The following is a 16,645-nucleotide window of genomic DNA, read 5'->3' as shown; positions in this document are numbered from 1 at the left end:
TCAACTAGCATAAAGATATAGTCAGCTACATGATATTACTTCTGTGATATAGTAATTTATGGTTTTTGATCAAGTGATGTATGAATGGCCTTTAGCTACCTAGCCATTTCTCAGTAGGACTGCTGGTGTACTTGGGTCACTCAAAGTATGCTGAAAGTCACTGCGTATCATCATGGATATCTAGTTAATGTATTTCTTGGAATTGATCTAGAAATTCATATGTTTATGGTGTAGATAATGTCTTCTAAGAGCATTCCTTCAGCAAAAGTGGATCATTCAGGTAAACGTTTATTACTTTTTTGAATGCATGAATTTTTTGCAAGGTGATAAAAGAATATTTGCATGGATTAAACTAAGGCTCTTGCTGCACCAGCAAAATTGCTTATTCTTTACAATATTTCTCAGCTAGCACAATGATTCCTGCACTGAGCTGGAATTTCTGAGATTTCAAATGGTTGTGTGCTGTGCTGGGTCTTCTCTGCATGTGGGTGTCTGCAAGCTGCTCCTTCTAGGAAATGTACCATGCTCTGGAGATATGGGGTCACATATAAAGTAAAATAGTGGGGGAGGGGGGAAGCAGTACTTGAGAAGTTTGTTATAGAAGGGAGTGAAATTCTTTACTTTTCCATTGCTCTTATGAATTACTGGATATGCCATGGTACATTCATAGAAGTCATAATAGAGAGATTGTCAATTCCAAGCCTGCTTTTTGAAGATTTTTATCTGCTTGATATTTCAGCATAGGTCAAGTAATAGTTCATTTCCCTAGCCCCTGGTTTTCAAACTAGTAACTACAATCAAAATCTATGTTGTTAATAATGTAATACCTAACCAGAGGACTGGGAATAGCATATATATTGAAATATAACCCTTGCTCAGAATTTTACTTTATTGACTATGAAGATCCAGAAGATTGGATCACATGTATGGAAATGACCTGGTCAAAATTTCTAAAAGATAACAAGCCACTGAATGTTGTCGCTGAAGCAGAATGAATGTATCCTTGAAGCTTCTTTGAGGACGTATGGTTTTCTAAAAAAAAAATTAAGCAGAAATTATTTGTTACTGATATCTAAATCAATAGAAAAATCCCCAATAGAAAACCAATGGCTAGTGAATGTATGAACTGAAGGAAACACAGAATCAATCAGCTTGCTGAGAGCTAAATGGGGAGGGACCCTTCTACAATGACTCCCTAAGCCTTTTCCTCACCAGGCCTGGGACATGACCATTCTGCCATGCTTCATGAACCATCTCTTCTCTCTTTTTTCTTTTAAGTATGGGATGAACACACCATTTCCTCTTTTAGTCTATTTATTTAGTGTCTGCTTCAACAAAGGACAACAGTTGAACAATCTGAGTCATTTCCAAAGACAACAGATACAGTGATGATGGCTTTTATCAATTACTGATGGATCTTTAATGTTGTGTGACATACTGGGTGCAACTTATTCAAAGCATAGAAATGCCTGCAATTAACATTACAAATTTGGAGCCATAATTCCTTGAAGCAGCTTTTCATAACAGAGTTTTAGCCTCTTCTGCAGTGAATAGAGAAGATACAATGTAGAGGACTGAGTGCTTTGTACAAGGTCACATTTGTTCCTTCATTGGTGTGAAATCTCTGTGGTTAATTTTTGGGTAGAACTTTTCTCCAATATGTGTTGGGAAAGGGAGCAGGGTAGATACTGACAAAAAGATATTCATAGGGTAAATGAAGACAGCCAGATGTATTGGTAGATAATAGAGCTTCTGTGAATTTCAGAGTACTATCTGAACCAATTTTAGAAAGGTTTTGGGTCTAGAGAAATAATATTTAAATAGAATATGATATTGAGTGTTGAATCAGTAAATTGTACACCTGAAACCACTATTACACTGTATTCTATGTTAACTAACTGGAGTTTAAATAAAAACTTACACATAAATTAATTAGAGAAATTCAGAACAGAAAAGTATTTAGCGGTCCTTTATTACTATCAATTGTTTTGATATCCTTGCCATCAGTAAAAACATCATTCTTGGCATAGTTCATAAAATACCCTTTCATGTTTATTTTCATTCACTTCATTCTCCCAAATCCTTTAAATTATATTTTATAAAAACTTTTATTGTGAAAAGTGTCAAACATATATAAAAACTAGAGAGGACAGTATGATGAATCTTCTTGTGCCTGTCAACTCATGGTCAACTTCCCATTCCTCTCCCCCCCCCCACACACACATATTATTTGGAAATCATGTCTTAGACATCAAACATTTCCTCCAGAGATAGTTTGGCATCTTTTATTTGTTATATAATCCGTCCCTGCTTTTTTTTGAGTTACTTGCCACATATATTTTTGTGGCAATTTTCTAATTATTCTATTCACTGATTCTGAAAAATACCACTTACAGGAATATTTCTTGAAACAAATTCCAACACAAATTACTAGAAGGCAAATTAGCATTCATTCATGCATAGGAATGCGCTTTGAAGACAAAAAGCATGAAATTTTAGAGCTGCGTGTTACCTAACCTAAGAAAGAAACAGAGCTGCCTTTCCTTTGTATACTTCTTTAATGTGCAAAATAGTGTCCAGTTTGGTGGCATTTAGGCATGTCACCCACTCATCTTGTAGCCTGACTTTTTGTATCATTTCTTTCAGACAATGCTTTCACGAACAAGTCCTCATCCAAATTGACTCATGCCGATGGAGAGCAAACATCAATCATCCCCGTCCACCAGGTCATTGATAAGGTCAAGGGTTATTGCAATGCTCATTCAGATAACTTCTATAAAAATATTATCATGTCAGACACCTTCAGCCACAGCACAAAGTTTTAATGTGTTTAGTAGAAGAAAGAAGAATCTGTCACCAGAAATGTGAAAATCTGCAAGCAGTGGAAACTATGACTGGCACATGTGAACATGCTATGACCTAGGTAACTGCATGTTCATGTAGGAGGAATGTATTTTGTTAAGAAAGCCTTTGTAAAATTTTAAAATCTGTCTTTTCAGTGTATTTCTTCCATGCGGGAGTTTCCACCATTACTAAAACTTTAGTACTGAGAGCAGCATGACCCAGTAGCTACAGGGCATATGATTTTTTAAAATATATAATTGGATCAGATTCATCAGAACTCGGGGAGATGGGGGACATTAAAGTTAGTGGACAAGGAAGGGACAGAGCAAGGGAAGGGTACTTAATGGCTCATCACACCCCACTGTTAGGTTTTGGATGTGGCCATTTGCTACATCATCTTTCTCAGCAATGAGAAACAGACAAATAGTCATGACCATTTGGATGCGCCTAAGTCCCAGTGCTAGGTTCTTTGAATGCATTTCTGCTTTTTCAATAACATTTCAACCAGAGATACAAAAGAATACTTAATGTCTGACCCAAAGGTTAGGAAGGAATTCTTTCTTACTCTACCAAATGTTTAACCTTCAAGACATTAATATGCTTGAGAAAGAAAGAATATCCAAAATTTTGACCCAGTTACAATGAGGCCCTGTACATTTCTACTTTTTTCACTTATCCTACTCAAGACACAATCCTTAAGCTTCATCATGAATTAGAATTTAATCCCATACATTTGAATCAAGTATGTTGACATTCCATTAATGTAGACTTCCCACTACTTATTGAAGAACGAATCCCTTAGACCTCTGGTTTTTCTCTTCTACTGTCATTTGAACTCACAGACTTAGGGGAGGAACAAGAATTTCCATTAGGCATATTGTGTATAATAGTCTCTCCCTTTTAGGAAATATAGTCATTGAGACTCTATGGTCCTGTTCTTGCTCTAGAGACTAGGACATTCCCATTTGCACAATTAGAAAGCCTCTTCCTTTTCAACTGTTTTGTTCCAGTGAATATAAACCGAGGCATATGGGTGACTTGTCATAATCAAAACAATTTATAAACATGTGGGTCTGCAAATGCTAGTCTAAAAACCGTTTGTACATAAGTCCTCTGATTATAAGAGCCAGAGTAGGTCTGGCAAGATAGATGGAGTGTTATTTATGGATTAGGCTTCAGCATGCAAGGCACGTATATTAAGCAGTTTTCCTAATTTTCAGACTACCCTAAGTAAATTACTTGCTAGTGAATGTGTTGGAGATGACATTTAAATTGTTCTTAAGTGATGAGGTTGTATCTCAGTCCTTAGAAATGGGTCTCAGTACATGTTGTACCTTTACATTTACTCTGGGTTATCAGGGAAGTATCAGGTTCTGGGAGATATCAGCCTAACTGACCAGGAGATAAGACATAGTGGCACCACCAATCTGCTTAAAGGCAGAAGCCAGGACTGAGTACTTGGGACCCATTCCTCTCTGCTCAGAAAACAGGTGGCTCTCAGTCTGAGACCGAGCAGAGTTGTCAGACTATACAGCATCCAAGGGGCCTCTCACCTTTTTCTGATCTTCAGTCATAAAGTGATTTGCCAGACTTGAATGGATGATAAGATAATATGGTGGTGGGGTTTTATTACATTTCATTTTTCAGCAGCATGGAACACTGTCCAAGGAGACACGAGCATTCCCCAGCTTGGCTTTCACAAGGGAGGAGTATATATAATAGGAAAGGAGAGTAAATCTTCAAGTCACTAAGATTTGCTACAGTAGAGCCAAATCCTTTTCTATAGGCATATTATTAACAGGCTCCTTATTTTGGCAGAGGTTACATGTAGATGAAAATTAATCGTAAGTAGTCACTGAATCTTCATGTACTTTACCCCAAGCCTTAGAGATTCATGATAGAATTTCATTAGCATTCTGGTGTGATATTTCTACCCCAAAGTGCCTATTTAATTAATAGTAATGAAGAGACAGCTTCCAAAATGGCTTTGATTTCTACTCATATTCATTCAGATCTGGGAAAATGTTTTTTATTTTCATATTTGACAATGGTGTCAACTCTGAGTTAGAAAGTTCCAGTAATCAGGTAAGGAGAGACGAAGAAACAGCTGAGTAAAAGCATTTGCAGGTGGATTTAAAAGACCGAGCCAAAATCTATGCTCAGTTCCGAGCATGAGCTTCTCTCGTTCATTGGGTTGCCTCAGAACAGAATTGCAGGAATTTAGCCATGGAGCCAAAATTTAGATTAGCCTAACCTTGAGAATAATATCAATTCAGCTTCCCTGTTTTTGTTTTTAATTCTTTTTTCTCTTTTTTAAACTGCATTGTGTTCATCTAGAGACCTAAGGTATTATCGTCTATTCTGATCATTGTTCCCTGCATCCTGAAGCTTTTCTTTGTCCATTGTTGGCATAGACTCCTTTGTACATATTTATTTATNTCGTTTTCTGTAGCAATATCTTTGAATATGATGAATAAAAGTGACTGTGAGTGCAAATTAGAATTAGTAGTAAAAAGCTACTATAGCTGATTTGCCATTTTACTTAAATGGAAAATGTTTTTCAAATAAATACTTACATTGTTCGTGTTCCAAATTATTTAGTTCCTTTATGAGTGAGTGTTTTGATTTCTGACTTTTAAATAGAAAAAGATCATTTGACAACCGGAAAATAATCTGCCACCAATTAATCTGGTGACATGACGCTGCTTTGCCAAAACACTAAGAATGAATATATTATGAAGATCCAGTTCACAGGGGATTAATGCATGTTGAAGTTCTTGGATTTTCTTAAGATGATTGATGTGAAGCCAAGCTCTGGGAAGGATTAGAAATAATGTAGGTTCCTTTTTGAGGATGTCTTCAGCGTCTTGAGAAGGGAACCAAGTCAGTAATATTACACAGAGTTAGGTCCTGAGATGTTTTCTCACTTTTCTAGTTGCTGTTTTCATTGTGGGAGTCTTAGAAAATGATCGAATTTAGCCAGCTTCACTTGCATGATTAGAACAGAACCTCCCCACATCCCTTTGCTGTGGTTATTTCGGATAACTCTTTTCTGCGGAGTGCCAAGGCCAATTTGGCTCAGAGCCCCACTCAGTGCTAAGTTGTGAGGCGTGTTGGCTGGTCACTGTGCAATCAGGTCTTCTGAGCCAATGTTCACAACTCCCGGCCAAGCCATGGTAAGCAAACAGACAAATGGTTGCTTAAGATTCATCTACAGACATAGACAAGTGGGTTACTTTGGAAAGCCTGGGGAGTAGTCGCGGCAGTGGACGGGAAACACTGATTCAATTCGCAGGCTGACCTATGTTTGTAATATTGTGAAATGTGGAGGAATTGGGCTTTACACACACACAGTGTTTTGGAAGCACTTTTGAGTTTTCAGTTGAATAACATTCTACTTTTCTCATATAAAAGCATTTAAGATCTCTCTACCTTTTTCTCTCTCTCACCCTCCCTCCTCCTCCTCACAAGCCCCCTCTCTTCCTCCCTCTGCCTTCCTTCTCTTTCTTCCTCCCTCTCTTCTTCCCACACTCCCTCTTCATTTTAAGGGAGAATACTCAAAGTAACTAATTTTCAGTAGTATTGTTGTTCTAATCTTCCATTTGGGGAAGTTGTTGATTAAAGATGGTGAGTAACCTGCTATGGCCGCATGGGAGGTAAGTGTTCACTTTTCTACATCAGAGTGCCGCGTGGCTTTCTGCAAAAACCTGCACCTTCGTGAAGGAAGGCATTCCAAGGTTGGGACCCGTGTCATGAGATTCCAACGAAAGCTTCCAGAACTTCAGATAGAAGCTCTGGACCAGCAATACATTAGTGGCGTTTTGGTCTTTGAAGTTCCAAGAGATTCTAGTAGGCCTCTCCTGAGAGTCAGGAAAGTCATTCCAAGCATGACAGTTGGAAAGTCCAGGGCAGTGAGCGGAACACAGCTGAGGTTGGCTGCATTGTGGGATGGGAGGCTATGTGGAAACATCAAGAGGCTGAGTCTAGCTCACAATGCAAGACTGGGTCTCTGGCTTGGGAAGACACAAAGGAGACATGCAGACTCTAGGCAGGGAAGGAACTGAATCCTCACTGCAAGGTGACCTTAGGATGGTGAGTGTAGAAAGTCAATTAAAAGGCACAGGGTCTGGACTGAGGAAGAACAGTGAGGAGGCCTTTGGAGAACTTGTCAGAAGAGCAAGGGAATGGTGTGCAGGCTCACAGGTCTCAGGGCAGTGATGACACCTACCTCAAGGCTTCCAAAGCAGCACAAGCCCACCTTTACCAGGCATCAGCCCACTGTACTTAGAACAATGGTGAGGGGCGCCTGGGTGGCTCAGTCGGCTGAGTAGCTGACTTCAGCTCAAGTCATGATCTTGCAGTTCCTGAGTTCGAGCCCCACATCAGCTCGCTCTGGTCAGCCTGCCAGCACAGAGCCTGCTTCCCATCCTCTGTTCCCTTCTCTCTGCCCCTCCTCTGCTTGTGGTCTCCCCAAAATAAATAAATATTTTTTAAAAAGTGGTGTGCTGCCTGGTTGTTCGAGATGTCACAGGGTTAGACAAGCTAAGAAACAAAGCTTTTCACGAAATAAAAGAAGCTGCTTATATCAAGAAATGTGGCGGAAGAGGGGAGAAGAAGGGGTGGTTTTGTGTGAAGGAGTACAGTTGACCCTTGAACAACATGGGTTTGAACACAGATCCACATACACGTGGATTATTTTTGATAAATATAGTTAAGTACTGCAAATGTGGATTCTCTTCCTTGCGATTTTAATAACATTTTCTTTTCTCCAGCTTCCTTGATTGTAAGAATGTACAGACAAACTATGTGTTCATCGACTGTTTATGTATCAGTAAGGTTTCCGGTCAATAGTCTACTATTAGCAGTTAATTTGGGGGGAGTCCAACTTGTCCAGATTGTCAACTGCATGGAGGTAGGCACCCCTAACCCCTTGTTATTCAAGGCTCAACTGTACAAACAGAAGGGGCAGGTGTCTCATGGAGTTTTGTTTCTTGCTTATGAATGGAATACAATTAGTTGAAGGTGAAAAGGACTGGATGTTTTTGTGGAAGGGTCCCGGAGGTAAGAGATTGAGAACTGCAGGAAGAGAGTTGGCCTTGGCAAAGAGAAGAGACACTGTGCCCTTTGGAGGTGGAAAAATGGTTATTACCTGAGACAAAGAGGGATAACCAGACAGAGAGTAAGGGAAGCTTGTTGACTTTCCTGATTTTTATTAGTTAAAATAATTAGAGGCTCATTTCACCTGCTGGATGGGTATCATAATAGAGGTAGTATCCAGATGGGGATCTGAGTAAAATTCAAAAGATTTGAAACAACCTTACAGGGAATGCAAATCCTTGGCTAATTTACATTAAATAAATTAATAAGTGGTGTTTGCCCTTAGAGTAGCTTTTACAAGTATATTCCCTAAGTCATCTCATCAAAATATTTTTGTTTGGTAGTTTTTGAAAAGCTAGCTTATTTCAAGGTCATAACCAAACACTTAATATTCTGAAGTTTCAAACCTTATTGATAAGGGATTTACTTTAAACATGTATGAATAATTGGATGATGAATCATTTCAGACAAACTCCAAAGTCTTTTGAATCTTTTAAATGACATCTTTTGACTGACTTTACTTTCATTCTGAATTAATTTAGATGATTTTTATAAATTCAGGATGTCAATGAGAATAAAATATTTGATATTCACATTAAATATTTTAATATTAATGTATAATAATTTAATATTTATTTATAGTGTCTGGTCACACTGTATTGAGAAAATAACAAAACAAAATAGAGTTTGAATACTCTGGGACAAAACAAAGACCTCTAGAGTACTGTAGTATTTTCCTGATTTTTCTCTTGCATCATCCTAAAGCTCAATCAATGACGGATATTAAGTGATTACAACCTTGTAACCTTCCTACAAGAAATTCACTGGCCAGGGCTAACAAATATTCCATGAAACTGTTTTAGCTCAAAAGATACTATGTTTATCTGTAAAGATCTGAAATATAATCATTACTGCCAAATTAGAGCTAATGGATCGCCTTCTGTAAAACAACAGCAATAAAATGCCCACATAAACTTGACACATTATATTATGCTGTTTTTATAATTTCATATGTGTGTGGCTTTTCTACTGAGAGGTTAATATTAAAGGTTATGTATATGCTCATCATTTTCGTAGCTGATAGCATATTGCTAGCCACGTAACAGGCACATGGTTTTAATGTTTATTAAGTTGAAATGTATATATAGTTTTGCTGGGTCCATTTGCATTTTATATTTTGGAAGAGTAGATCTCCAAAGTACCTTGGATATTGGTGGGCTTGCAAGAACATAGATTAGAAACACAAAGTAAAGGGAGAAAAAAGTATTAGCATTACACTATACAAGGCCTTTATTCTAATTACTGTCACCTTATATGATACAGGCAACTGAGATAAGAATTTTTTAAAAACATCACTTTGGTATTAACTCTAAATCCTTTTTAATGGTATTGGAAAAGGAACTAGGTTCAACTCAAGTCTGAGATAAATAAACATATAAACCTGCTTTTGAGAAGATGTCTTGGGAACTATTTAACAGCTAAAACTAACTTCAATATTAGAGAATTTAATGTAAAAGCACAGAGGTCCCCATGGAGCCTGGCAGCCACATGTGCAGACAGACTTGGAAATCTGCAACCAAGGGATGATGGTCTGAACATCAGGCAGTAATTTTCTTTGTGAGGCTATCCTTGTTTGTTTTTTAAGACTTCATTTTTAGAGCATTTGTAGATTCATAGCAAAATTGAGAGGAACGTACAGACTTTCCCCATATACCTCTACCCCCTACTCAAACCCAGACCACTCCCATAATCAACATCCCCCACCAAAATGGCACATTTATCACAATTGATGAACTCACCCTGACACATCATTATCACCCAAAGTCCATAGTTTACTATAGGATTCACTTTGGTGATGCACATTCTATGGCTCCTGACAAGTGTATAATGGTGTGTGTCCATCACACAGAGTATTTTCACTCTCCTAAAATATCTGCGCTCTGCTTAGTCATCTCTTCTTCCCCTAACACCTGGCAACCACTGGTCTTTTTACTGTCTCCAGCTTAACCTTTTCCAGAGTGCCATATAGTTGGGATCATACAGCATACAGCCTTTTCAGTTTGGCTTCTTTCACTTTATAATTTACATTTAAGTTTCCTTCTTGTCTTTTAGTGGCTTCTTAGCTCATTTGTTTTTAGTGCTGTATAATAATCCATTGTCTGGATGCACCACGATGTTATTTATCAGTTCACCTACTCAGGACATCTTGGCTGTAACCAAGTTTTGGCAATTATGGCTAAAACTGCTATATACATCCATGTGCAGGTTTTTGTGTGGATATAAGCTTTCAACTCCTTTGCATAAGTACCAAGGAGCACAATGGCTGGATTGTATGGTAAGGGTGTGTTTAGTTTTGTAAGAGATCACCAGACAGGAAGGTAGTGAAGTTATGGTGTTTCATCTTTGCACATTGATCTGTGTCTGCTATAGACTCAGTTCCTCTCAAGACCTCATAGCTGTGTTTCGCATGGGTCTGAAATTACCAGTGTGCCAAATCTGGCCTCAACCTAAGCATGGATTTACATCTCTGGTTTGTAATACCATAAAACCTCAATATCAATATCTCTTCATTTAAATTCTTGAGAAAGACCCCCTGATTGGATAAATCCTCCAGTAACCGAACAAATAAATTACAGGGATGAAAGGCACAGAATAGGAAATGTAATGTATAATATTGTAATAACGTCCTGTGGCGATAGATGGTACTTCTACTTACTGCAGTGAGCACAGTGTAGTGTATAGAATTGTTTTGTCACTTTGTTGTACACCTGAAACTAAGACAGCACTGTCCATCAGCTAAACTTCAATAATAATAATTTTAAAAGAACAATGAGAACCTTAAAAATCAGAAAAAATTTTTTAAAAGGCTCTGGTTGACCCAGCTTTATTCGGGGGGTTGCACCTTGTCCAAGAGCACTTAGTATGACTATGGCGCGCAGGCTTACCCATCAGCAGGAGCTGTGGATGGGAGAGGGGGCAAATTTATTCATTCAGATAGGACTGGTGGATTATGAAAAAAAAAAAAAGCGAGGTATTACTAGTTCATTGTGTCAGCTTGGGTCATCCAGGAAGTAGTATGGATATAGAAACTCACGCGATTTACTGGGAATAACACCTGTGAAAGATGAAGGAGCCAGAAAGGGAGCAAGAGGAGGCAAGGGAGCACCGATTTAAAGAGAGTTGGAGGGAGGAGGATGGTGTAGGAAGAGCCCTGGAGTGCGGTCCAACCCTGAGGAAGTCCTGGCAGCCCGGCCGGGTACCCTGGCACCAAGATCTCTCATCCCTGTGCTCACACTGGCCCTGCCACTCCCCGCTCAGCTGCTGGCTGGGACCACTCTACGGTCCTCAGTCCTAGGCAGACAACAGACCTCTGAGGCACCCGTCCAAATTCACAAAAATACAAAATGGCTGGACAGTCGGCCTCGAAGGCCGTGCAACCGGGAGCCATGCAGAGTCACCCTGGTGCTTTGCTGCCCGGCACCTTCCAAGTGCTGTTGACGTGGGCCCAGCAGACACCAAACACAGGACACCACCAGTGAGCAGTATCCTCTGCCAGAGATTTACAAAGAGAAGAGATTTTAATAATAAAAAAGTGGAGTTTAGAGATTAAATGTGACTATTCATTATTCACATGTTTCTCTCTCTACGTTTACTGTATAAAATCAAGAGATGTTTAGGAACCATGCTGAATTGAGCATTTAAAAATGAATTTTTATCCCCATTTTGTAAACTCATCAGTCTTCTCAAATGCCTGTTGGGTCGCTGAGAGAACGGTGGTAATTTGGCTAACAGAACTCCAGTATGTTTTAGACTTGCTTTGTCTGAGCTTCTGGTAAATATGTTTTTGTTCTGGTTAACTTGTTGCAAATAAAGAAAAGTCTGAAATCCCGAACTGCTAATTAGCCTGGTCTCTATTACTATCTGTTCTAGCAGTTTCTACAAGTAAGAAAACCATGTTACAGCTTGCAGAAAGGGTGGTCAGGTATGTCACCGGTAATTAGTAGGCTAAGAACTAAAGAAAACAGTCATACAGCATTAGTATCGTTTATGGTTTAGAAAGATGTGTCTGTCCCATTTTGCTAAAGCCAGCAATTCCTTGACTCTGAAGGAATCAGACCATGTAGAAGCAGCATCACAGGCTTAATTTTTAGGAAAGATTTGCTCTTTTGGCAATGGCCTATGCTGAGTGACTTTAGTCCATCACCTACCTATGGTGGGCCTCACTTCCTCTGGTAAATAAAAGAAGCTAATAAAGAGCTCAAATATTTTCAGCACTAGAATTTTGTAGTCTCCTTTAACTTCTTTAAATATGAAAATGCTCGTCATTTCCATTTAAACACAGAATTCACTATCTAAAAACAAATTGTCAACCAACACATCTGATTTTCAATCTGAATTTTTTGAAGGAATACATACATTCTACATGCTTTTATTTTCAAAATAAGTGCCTTTTCTATACACATATTTTAATATTTTCAAGGCACTAATGAAACCTTGAGGGATTAAATTAGTAGGAAGATTCTCTCTCAAATACAAAGGAGAAGGTGGCCTACCAGGAAGTCAGTACTCATTGTGAAAATCAGAGATAAAAACCCCAGTTTTCTTTGAACAAATCCTTGGAATTAATGATCCCCCCCCAACATGGACACAAAAAAACATCTCATGTCTCCTCCCCAGCTGTGTTACAACAATGTGCACAGCCACAGGGGAAAAGAAGAGAACAGATCAGCTGGAAATACAAAGAGAGAGCAAGCAAAACAGATTTGCCAGTTGCCAAGAATGGTCCTCAGACGTGCAATACAGGACCTCTTGCTGGATGAGTGAGAAGGCAAAACCAATGGGTTCCATTTAATACATATGCACATGCGTGCCCCACAGTACAGAGGAGCGTCTTACCTTGGCTCCAGGATGCCTAAGCCAGGTCTGCATTCAAATTGGAGAGAGCTGTGTGCATGTAAGCTGTAGGAGGCAGTCCTTAGCACAGAACACTGCCAGAGATCCTAGACACACTTTAAAGAGGTAATATTTCATGTGATTCCCTTTCAAGAGCCCTGAGAGTCTCTTAAATTGTGAAATATGAGTTTACAGACATGATGACAATGGGAAATCGTCTGTGACAATGCAAATAGTGGGGTGGAGCAGGGGAGTCGGCTCAACAACTTGGCTGTCAATACAGCTATTAGATTTGTATCTTTGTTTAATGTTGCAGGATTTTTTTTTTCTTTTTTTGAGAGAGAGAGAGGGAGTGAGCAAGGGAGGGGCAGAGAGAGAGGGAGAGAGGCTGGCCACACTCTCAGGGCAGAGCCTGGCACAAAGCTTGGTCTCATAAACCCTGACTTGATGACCTGAGCTGAAATCAAGACTAAGACACTTAAGCATGGGGGTGGGCAGGGATCGGGAATCTAATGTTTCCCAAATGACAACAGTGCCATATTCTAAATTTCATGAAAATGGGCTGTGAGTTTTCATGAAGCACTCCTTCTTGTACCAATTGTTCCCTATTGCTTAGGCAAATGAAAATGGTCTCCTGGAGGACTGGAAGGCACACCGAGTGCTTATTTGTTTCCTTCTCAGAGAAGGAAGCAACTTGAATTCAACTGAGAGTATTGCCTTCTCTCTTGAACCCTGAACCTCAAACCTAGAGACAATCAGGGTGTGGTTGGCATCATCTTAAAATGATAATCCGTTTACTTGATCAGTACATTGAGTTTAATTTTATATGGAGACAGTAAAGCTCATTCATTCAATGCCTGTTGAGTATAGATAGATATGTGTGTGTCTTTGAGTTTATGTGTGAATGTATACATATATGCTATAAACTGTATAACATATCTAACATTATTGATTATTTAGCATTCTCCAAAGAAACAAAACCATCAGATACAGAGAGATTTTTTTTCAAGGAATTGGCTCATGCAATTGTGGACACTTAGCAGGTCCAAAATCTGACGGGAGAGGCCAGCAGCCTGGAGACACGAGAAAGACTTGAAATCTGCAACCAAAGGCAGTCTGCTGTTACCATTCATTCTTGCTTGGAAGAAGGTCGGTCTTTGTTCTATGAAGGCCTTCAACTGATTGGATGAGGCCCACCCACATCACGGAATCTTCTTTTCTCACAGTTTGCCTATTTAAATGGTGATCGCATCCAAAAAACACATTCACAGAAACACACAGAATAATGCTTAACCAACTGGGCACTGCTGCCCAGCCAAGCTGAAATGTAACATTAACCATCACTAGTATATTAATAGGGAGGGATTACGTGCAAGATGCTTTTTGCAGAATGGAGTGATGTTAACCACTTCATATATCTCTTCTCATTCTTGGCTTCATATAGGGTTAGGACGTTTTGGGAAGGCAAATACTTTAGTACTTTGTGGAGTTCATAAGGGGCAGTGCTAGCTTATGTCTTTGGAAACTATCTCTGTAAAGGCTGACCTCATGGAATTGGAAGGAAGTCATATGGCCCTGCCATCAACTCCTAACTTCTCTGGACCCTATTTCTTCTTTATACTATCTATCCCTTCACTTGAGCTATGGAGCACCCTCCAAAGGTCCAGGAAAATGATATAAAATTTCATTAATTTCAAATAAAAATGTTAATAATATTGATGGTTCTTTCTGTCTCTTAAGTGTGATTGCCTTAAATCATAAGTTGGTAGTATGATGTTGTGAAAACACTAAAGGATTTGCCATTAAGAAAAAAGTTTTGCAGTTCTGACTGTCACTTTGCAGGAAATATCTTTCTTTCCAAGCCGTGACTTTCTCATCTTTAAAGGGAGATTGATTCTGATGATGATAATTAACTTGATTGGAAAGATCAGTTGAAATAAAGTATGGGAAAGTATTTTATAAATAATAAAAGATGATGGCCTTTATTAGAATAACCAGTTTTCTATTAAGTCAAATTCCCTGATTTGTAGAATCCTGGGCCTCATTCAAGGTCCCAGCTCTTTGACCATGACTGGAAATTGTGATTGCTCACGAAAACATCTCTCGTGTCTCCGTGAGTTACTAACTTGTCACTCAGGAATTTGACCTTAGACTTGAGGACTTCTACCTAGTGAGTGTGGCCCTGGCCAACACACTGTCTCCTTCCTGGAATATGGAATTCTCTATTAGACAATCCCTCAGCTTCAGGAAATGCTTTTCTCCTATAGCGCAGGCTCTGCAGTGGCTGTGATGCTCTCAGAAAATCACTAGATATACCTTCTGTCCTGCCTGGATGGAACAAAAAGCAGAAATGTGAAGTGTCATCAGGTTTTATTGCTCCTGGAGAAAACAAGTGTTCCTGAGGCTGGTGACAACCTTGTACCTCCAGTGCCCAGGCTCTCGAATAGCAACGTAAACACAAAACCTCAGCCACATTCTGCAGATGTTGCCAACTTGTTAGCGGAAAAATCCTGAAGCGCATGATGTCTCCAAAATTTATGATGTTTTCCTGTCAGAATCCGGGTTTCTAGCTAGGCTAACATTCTCCATCTCTTAGAAGGATTTCCTTTCACTGTTGCTGGTCTAGAAAGATGTTTCTGTTTCACTCTGATCTATCATGGCATTTTCATGCCTCAGTAAGATTCATTACCCTACTCCATCCTGATCGTTTCTCAAAATAACTGTCACCTAGATCACTAGAGTAATCATAGTAATTGCATAAAATGTTCTCTATTTATCCTGCACATAAATTTCTATTTGCGTGTAACACCCACATCTCTGTTAGACCCTGTAGTATATACCATATAGAATAACAAGTACTAAGATTTTGTGAAACTTAATGTTACTGTTTTGTCAACGTTCATGGAGAACTCTTTTGCATTCCTTGTTTAACTCTGTTTTTAAATTCTGCATTTGTAAAGCCATATGTTCTAAAATTCATCCAACCAGCTTTCATTGAGTGTATCATGTGGTATGTGTATTGAATATCACACACACAGAAGCCTGATTAATTTTCCCAAATCTAGGTTCTGACTGTATCACCACCTTCTCCCCTGTCTTGTTTACTTAATTAGATCTGAAATCCTTTCCCTAGAATTTAAGGCTTTCCTAATACTCAGATCCCATGACTGATATATATCTATATGGAAATTTATTATGGAAATTGACATATGAGTATGGAGGTTGAGAAGTTTTAGTAGCTGCTTCTACAAGCTGTAGCCCCAGGAAAGCCATTTCAAGTCCAAGTCCGAAGGTCTGAGCACCAGGGAAGCCAATGATATAAATCCCAGTCCAAGGGCAGAGGAGATAAATGAGATGTCCCGCCTCATCAAGGCAGGATAAAGGGTATATAATCTTCTTTCCTCCACCTTTTGTTCTGTTCAGGACTTAAACAAATTGGGTGATGACCACCCCTATTGGCGAGGGCAATCTACTTTACTGAGTCCACTAATTTGTAGGTGCGTCCCATCCAGAAACATCTTTACAGTTATACCCAGGAATAATGGGTAATCTGGGCACACATGGCCCTTGCAAGATAACATATAAAATTAACCATCACACCAGCCCTGGTGGAAAGCAGCGCAGTTAGTGATTGCTGAGTCCCAGTAAGAGAACAAATACCTGTTAAGGGTCCTCATGGTAAGCCAGAGCCATTGTGAGAAACCTGTGGTGAGGAACCAATATTCCTTAAAGATACACTTCTGGGTTTGGATTGGTATACCTGTGCTCCTTATATCTATTTTTCTTTTTCCCTGAATCGACTGTATTGATT

The 16,645-nt window shown here is 39.1% G+C and overlaps 1 protein-coding gene across 2 annotated transcripts in view; it reads left to right on the top strand.

The window, feature by feature from the left end:
• The window catches only part of ADGRG6 (adhesion G protein-coupled receptor G6), a 137,940-nt gene extending 132,662 nt beyond the window's left edge, over positions 1-5,278 (top strand). For both annotated transcript variants that reach the window (XM_077776110.1, XM_077776109.1), the window contains one exon: positions 2,647-5,278. In XM_077776110.1, coding sequence (XP_077632236.1) covers positions 2,647-2,825 — 179 coding nt within the window. In that variant the 3' untranslated portion in view covers positions 2,826-5,278. The remainder of the gene's footprint in view (positions 1-2,646) is intronic.
• The last annotated feature ends 11,367 nt before the right edge of the window (positions 5,279-16,645 follow it).

The sequence above is a fragment of the Crocuta crocuta genome, unplaced genomic scaffold (assembly GCF_008692635.1).
Source record: "Crocuta crocuta isolate KB4526 unplaced genomic scaffold, BGI_CrCroc_1.0 scaffold25, whole genome shotgun sequence".
NCBI classification, from domain to species: domain Eukaryota; kingdom Metazoa; phylum Chordata; class Mammalia; order Carnivora; family Hyaenidae; genus Crocuta; species Crocuta crocuta.
Note: the sequence above shows the minus strand (reverse complement) of the source record. Positions and strands in the feature narration are given on the sequence as shown.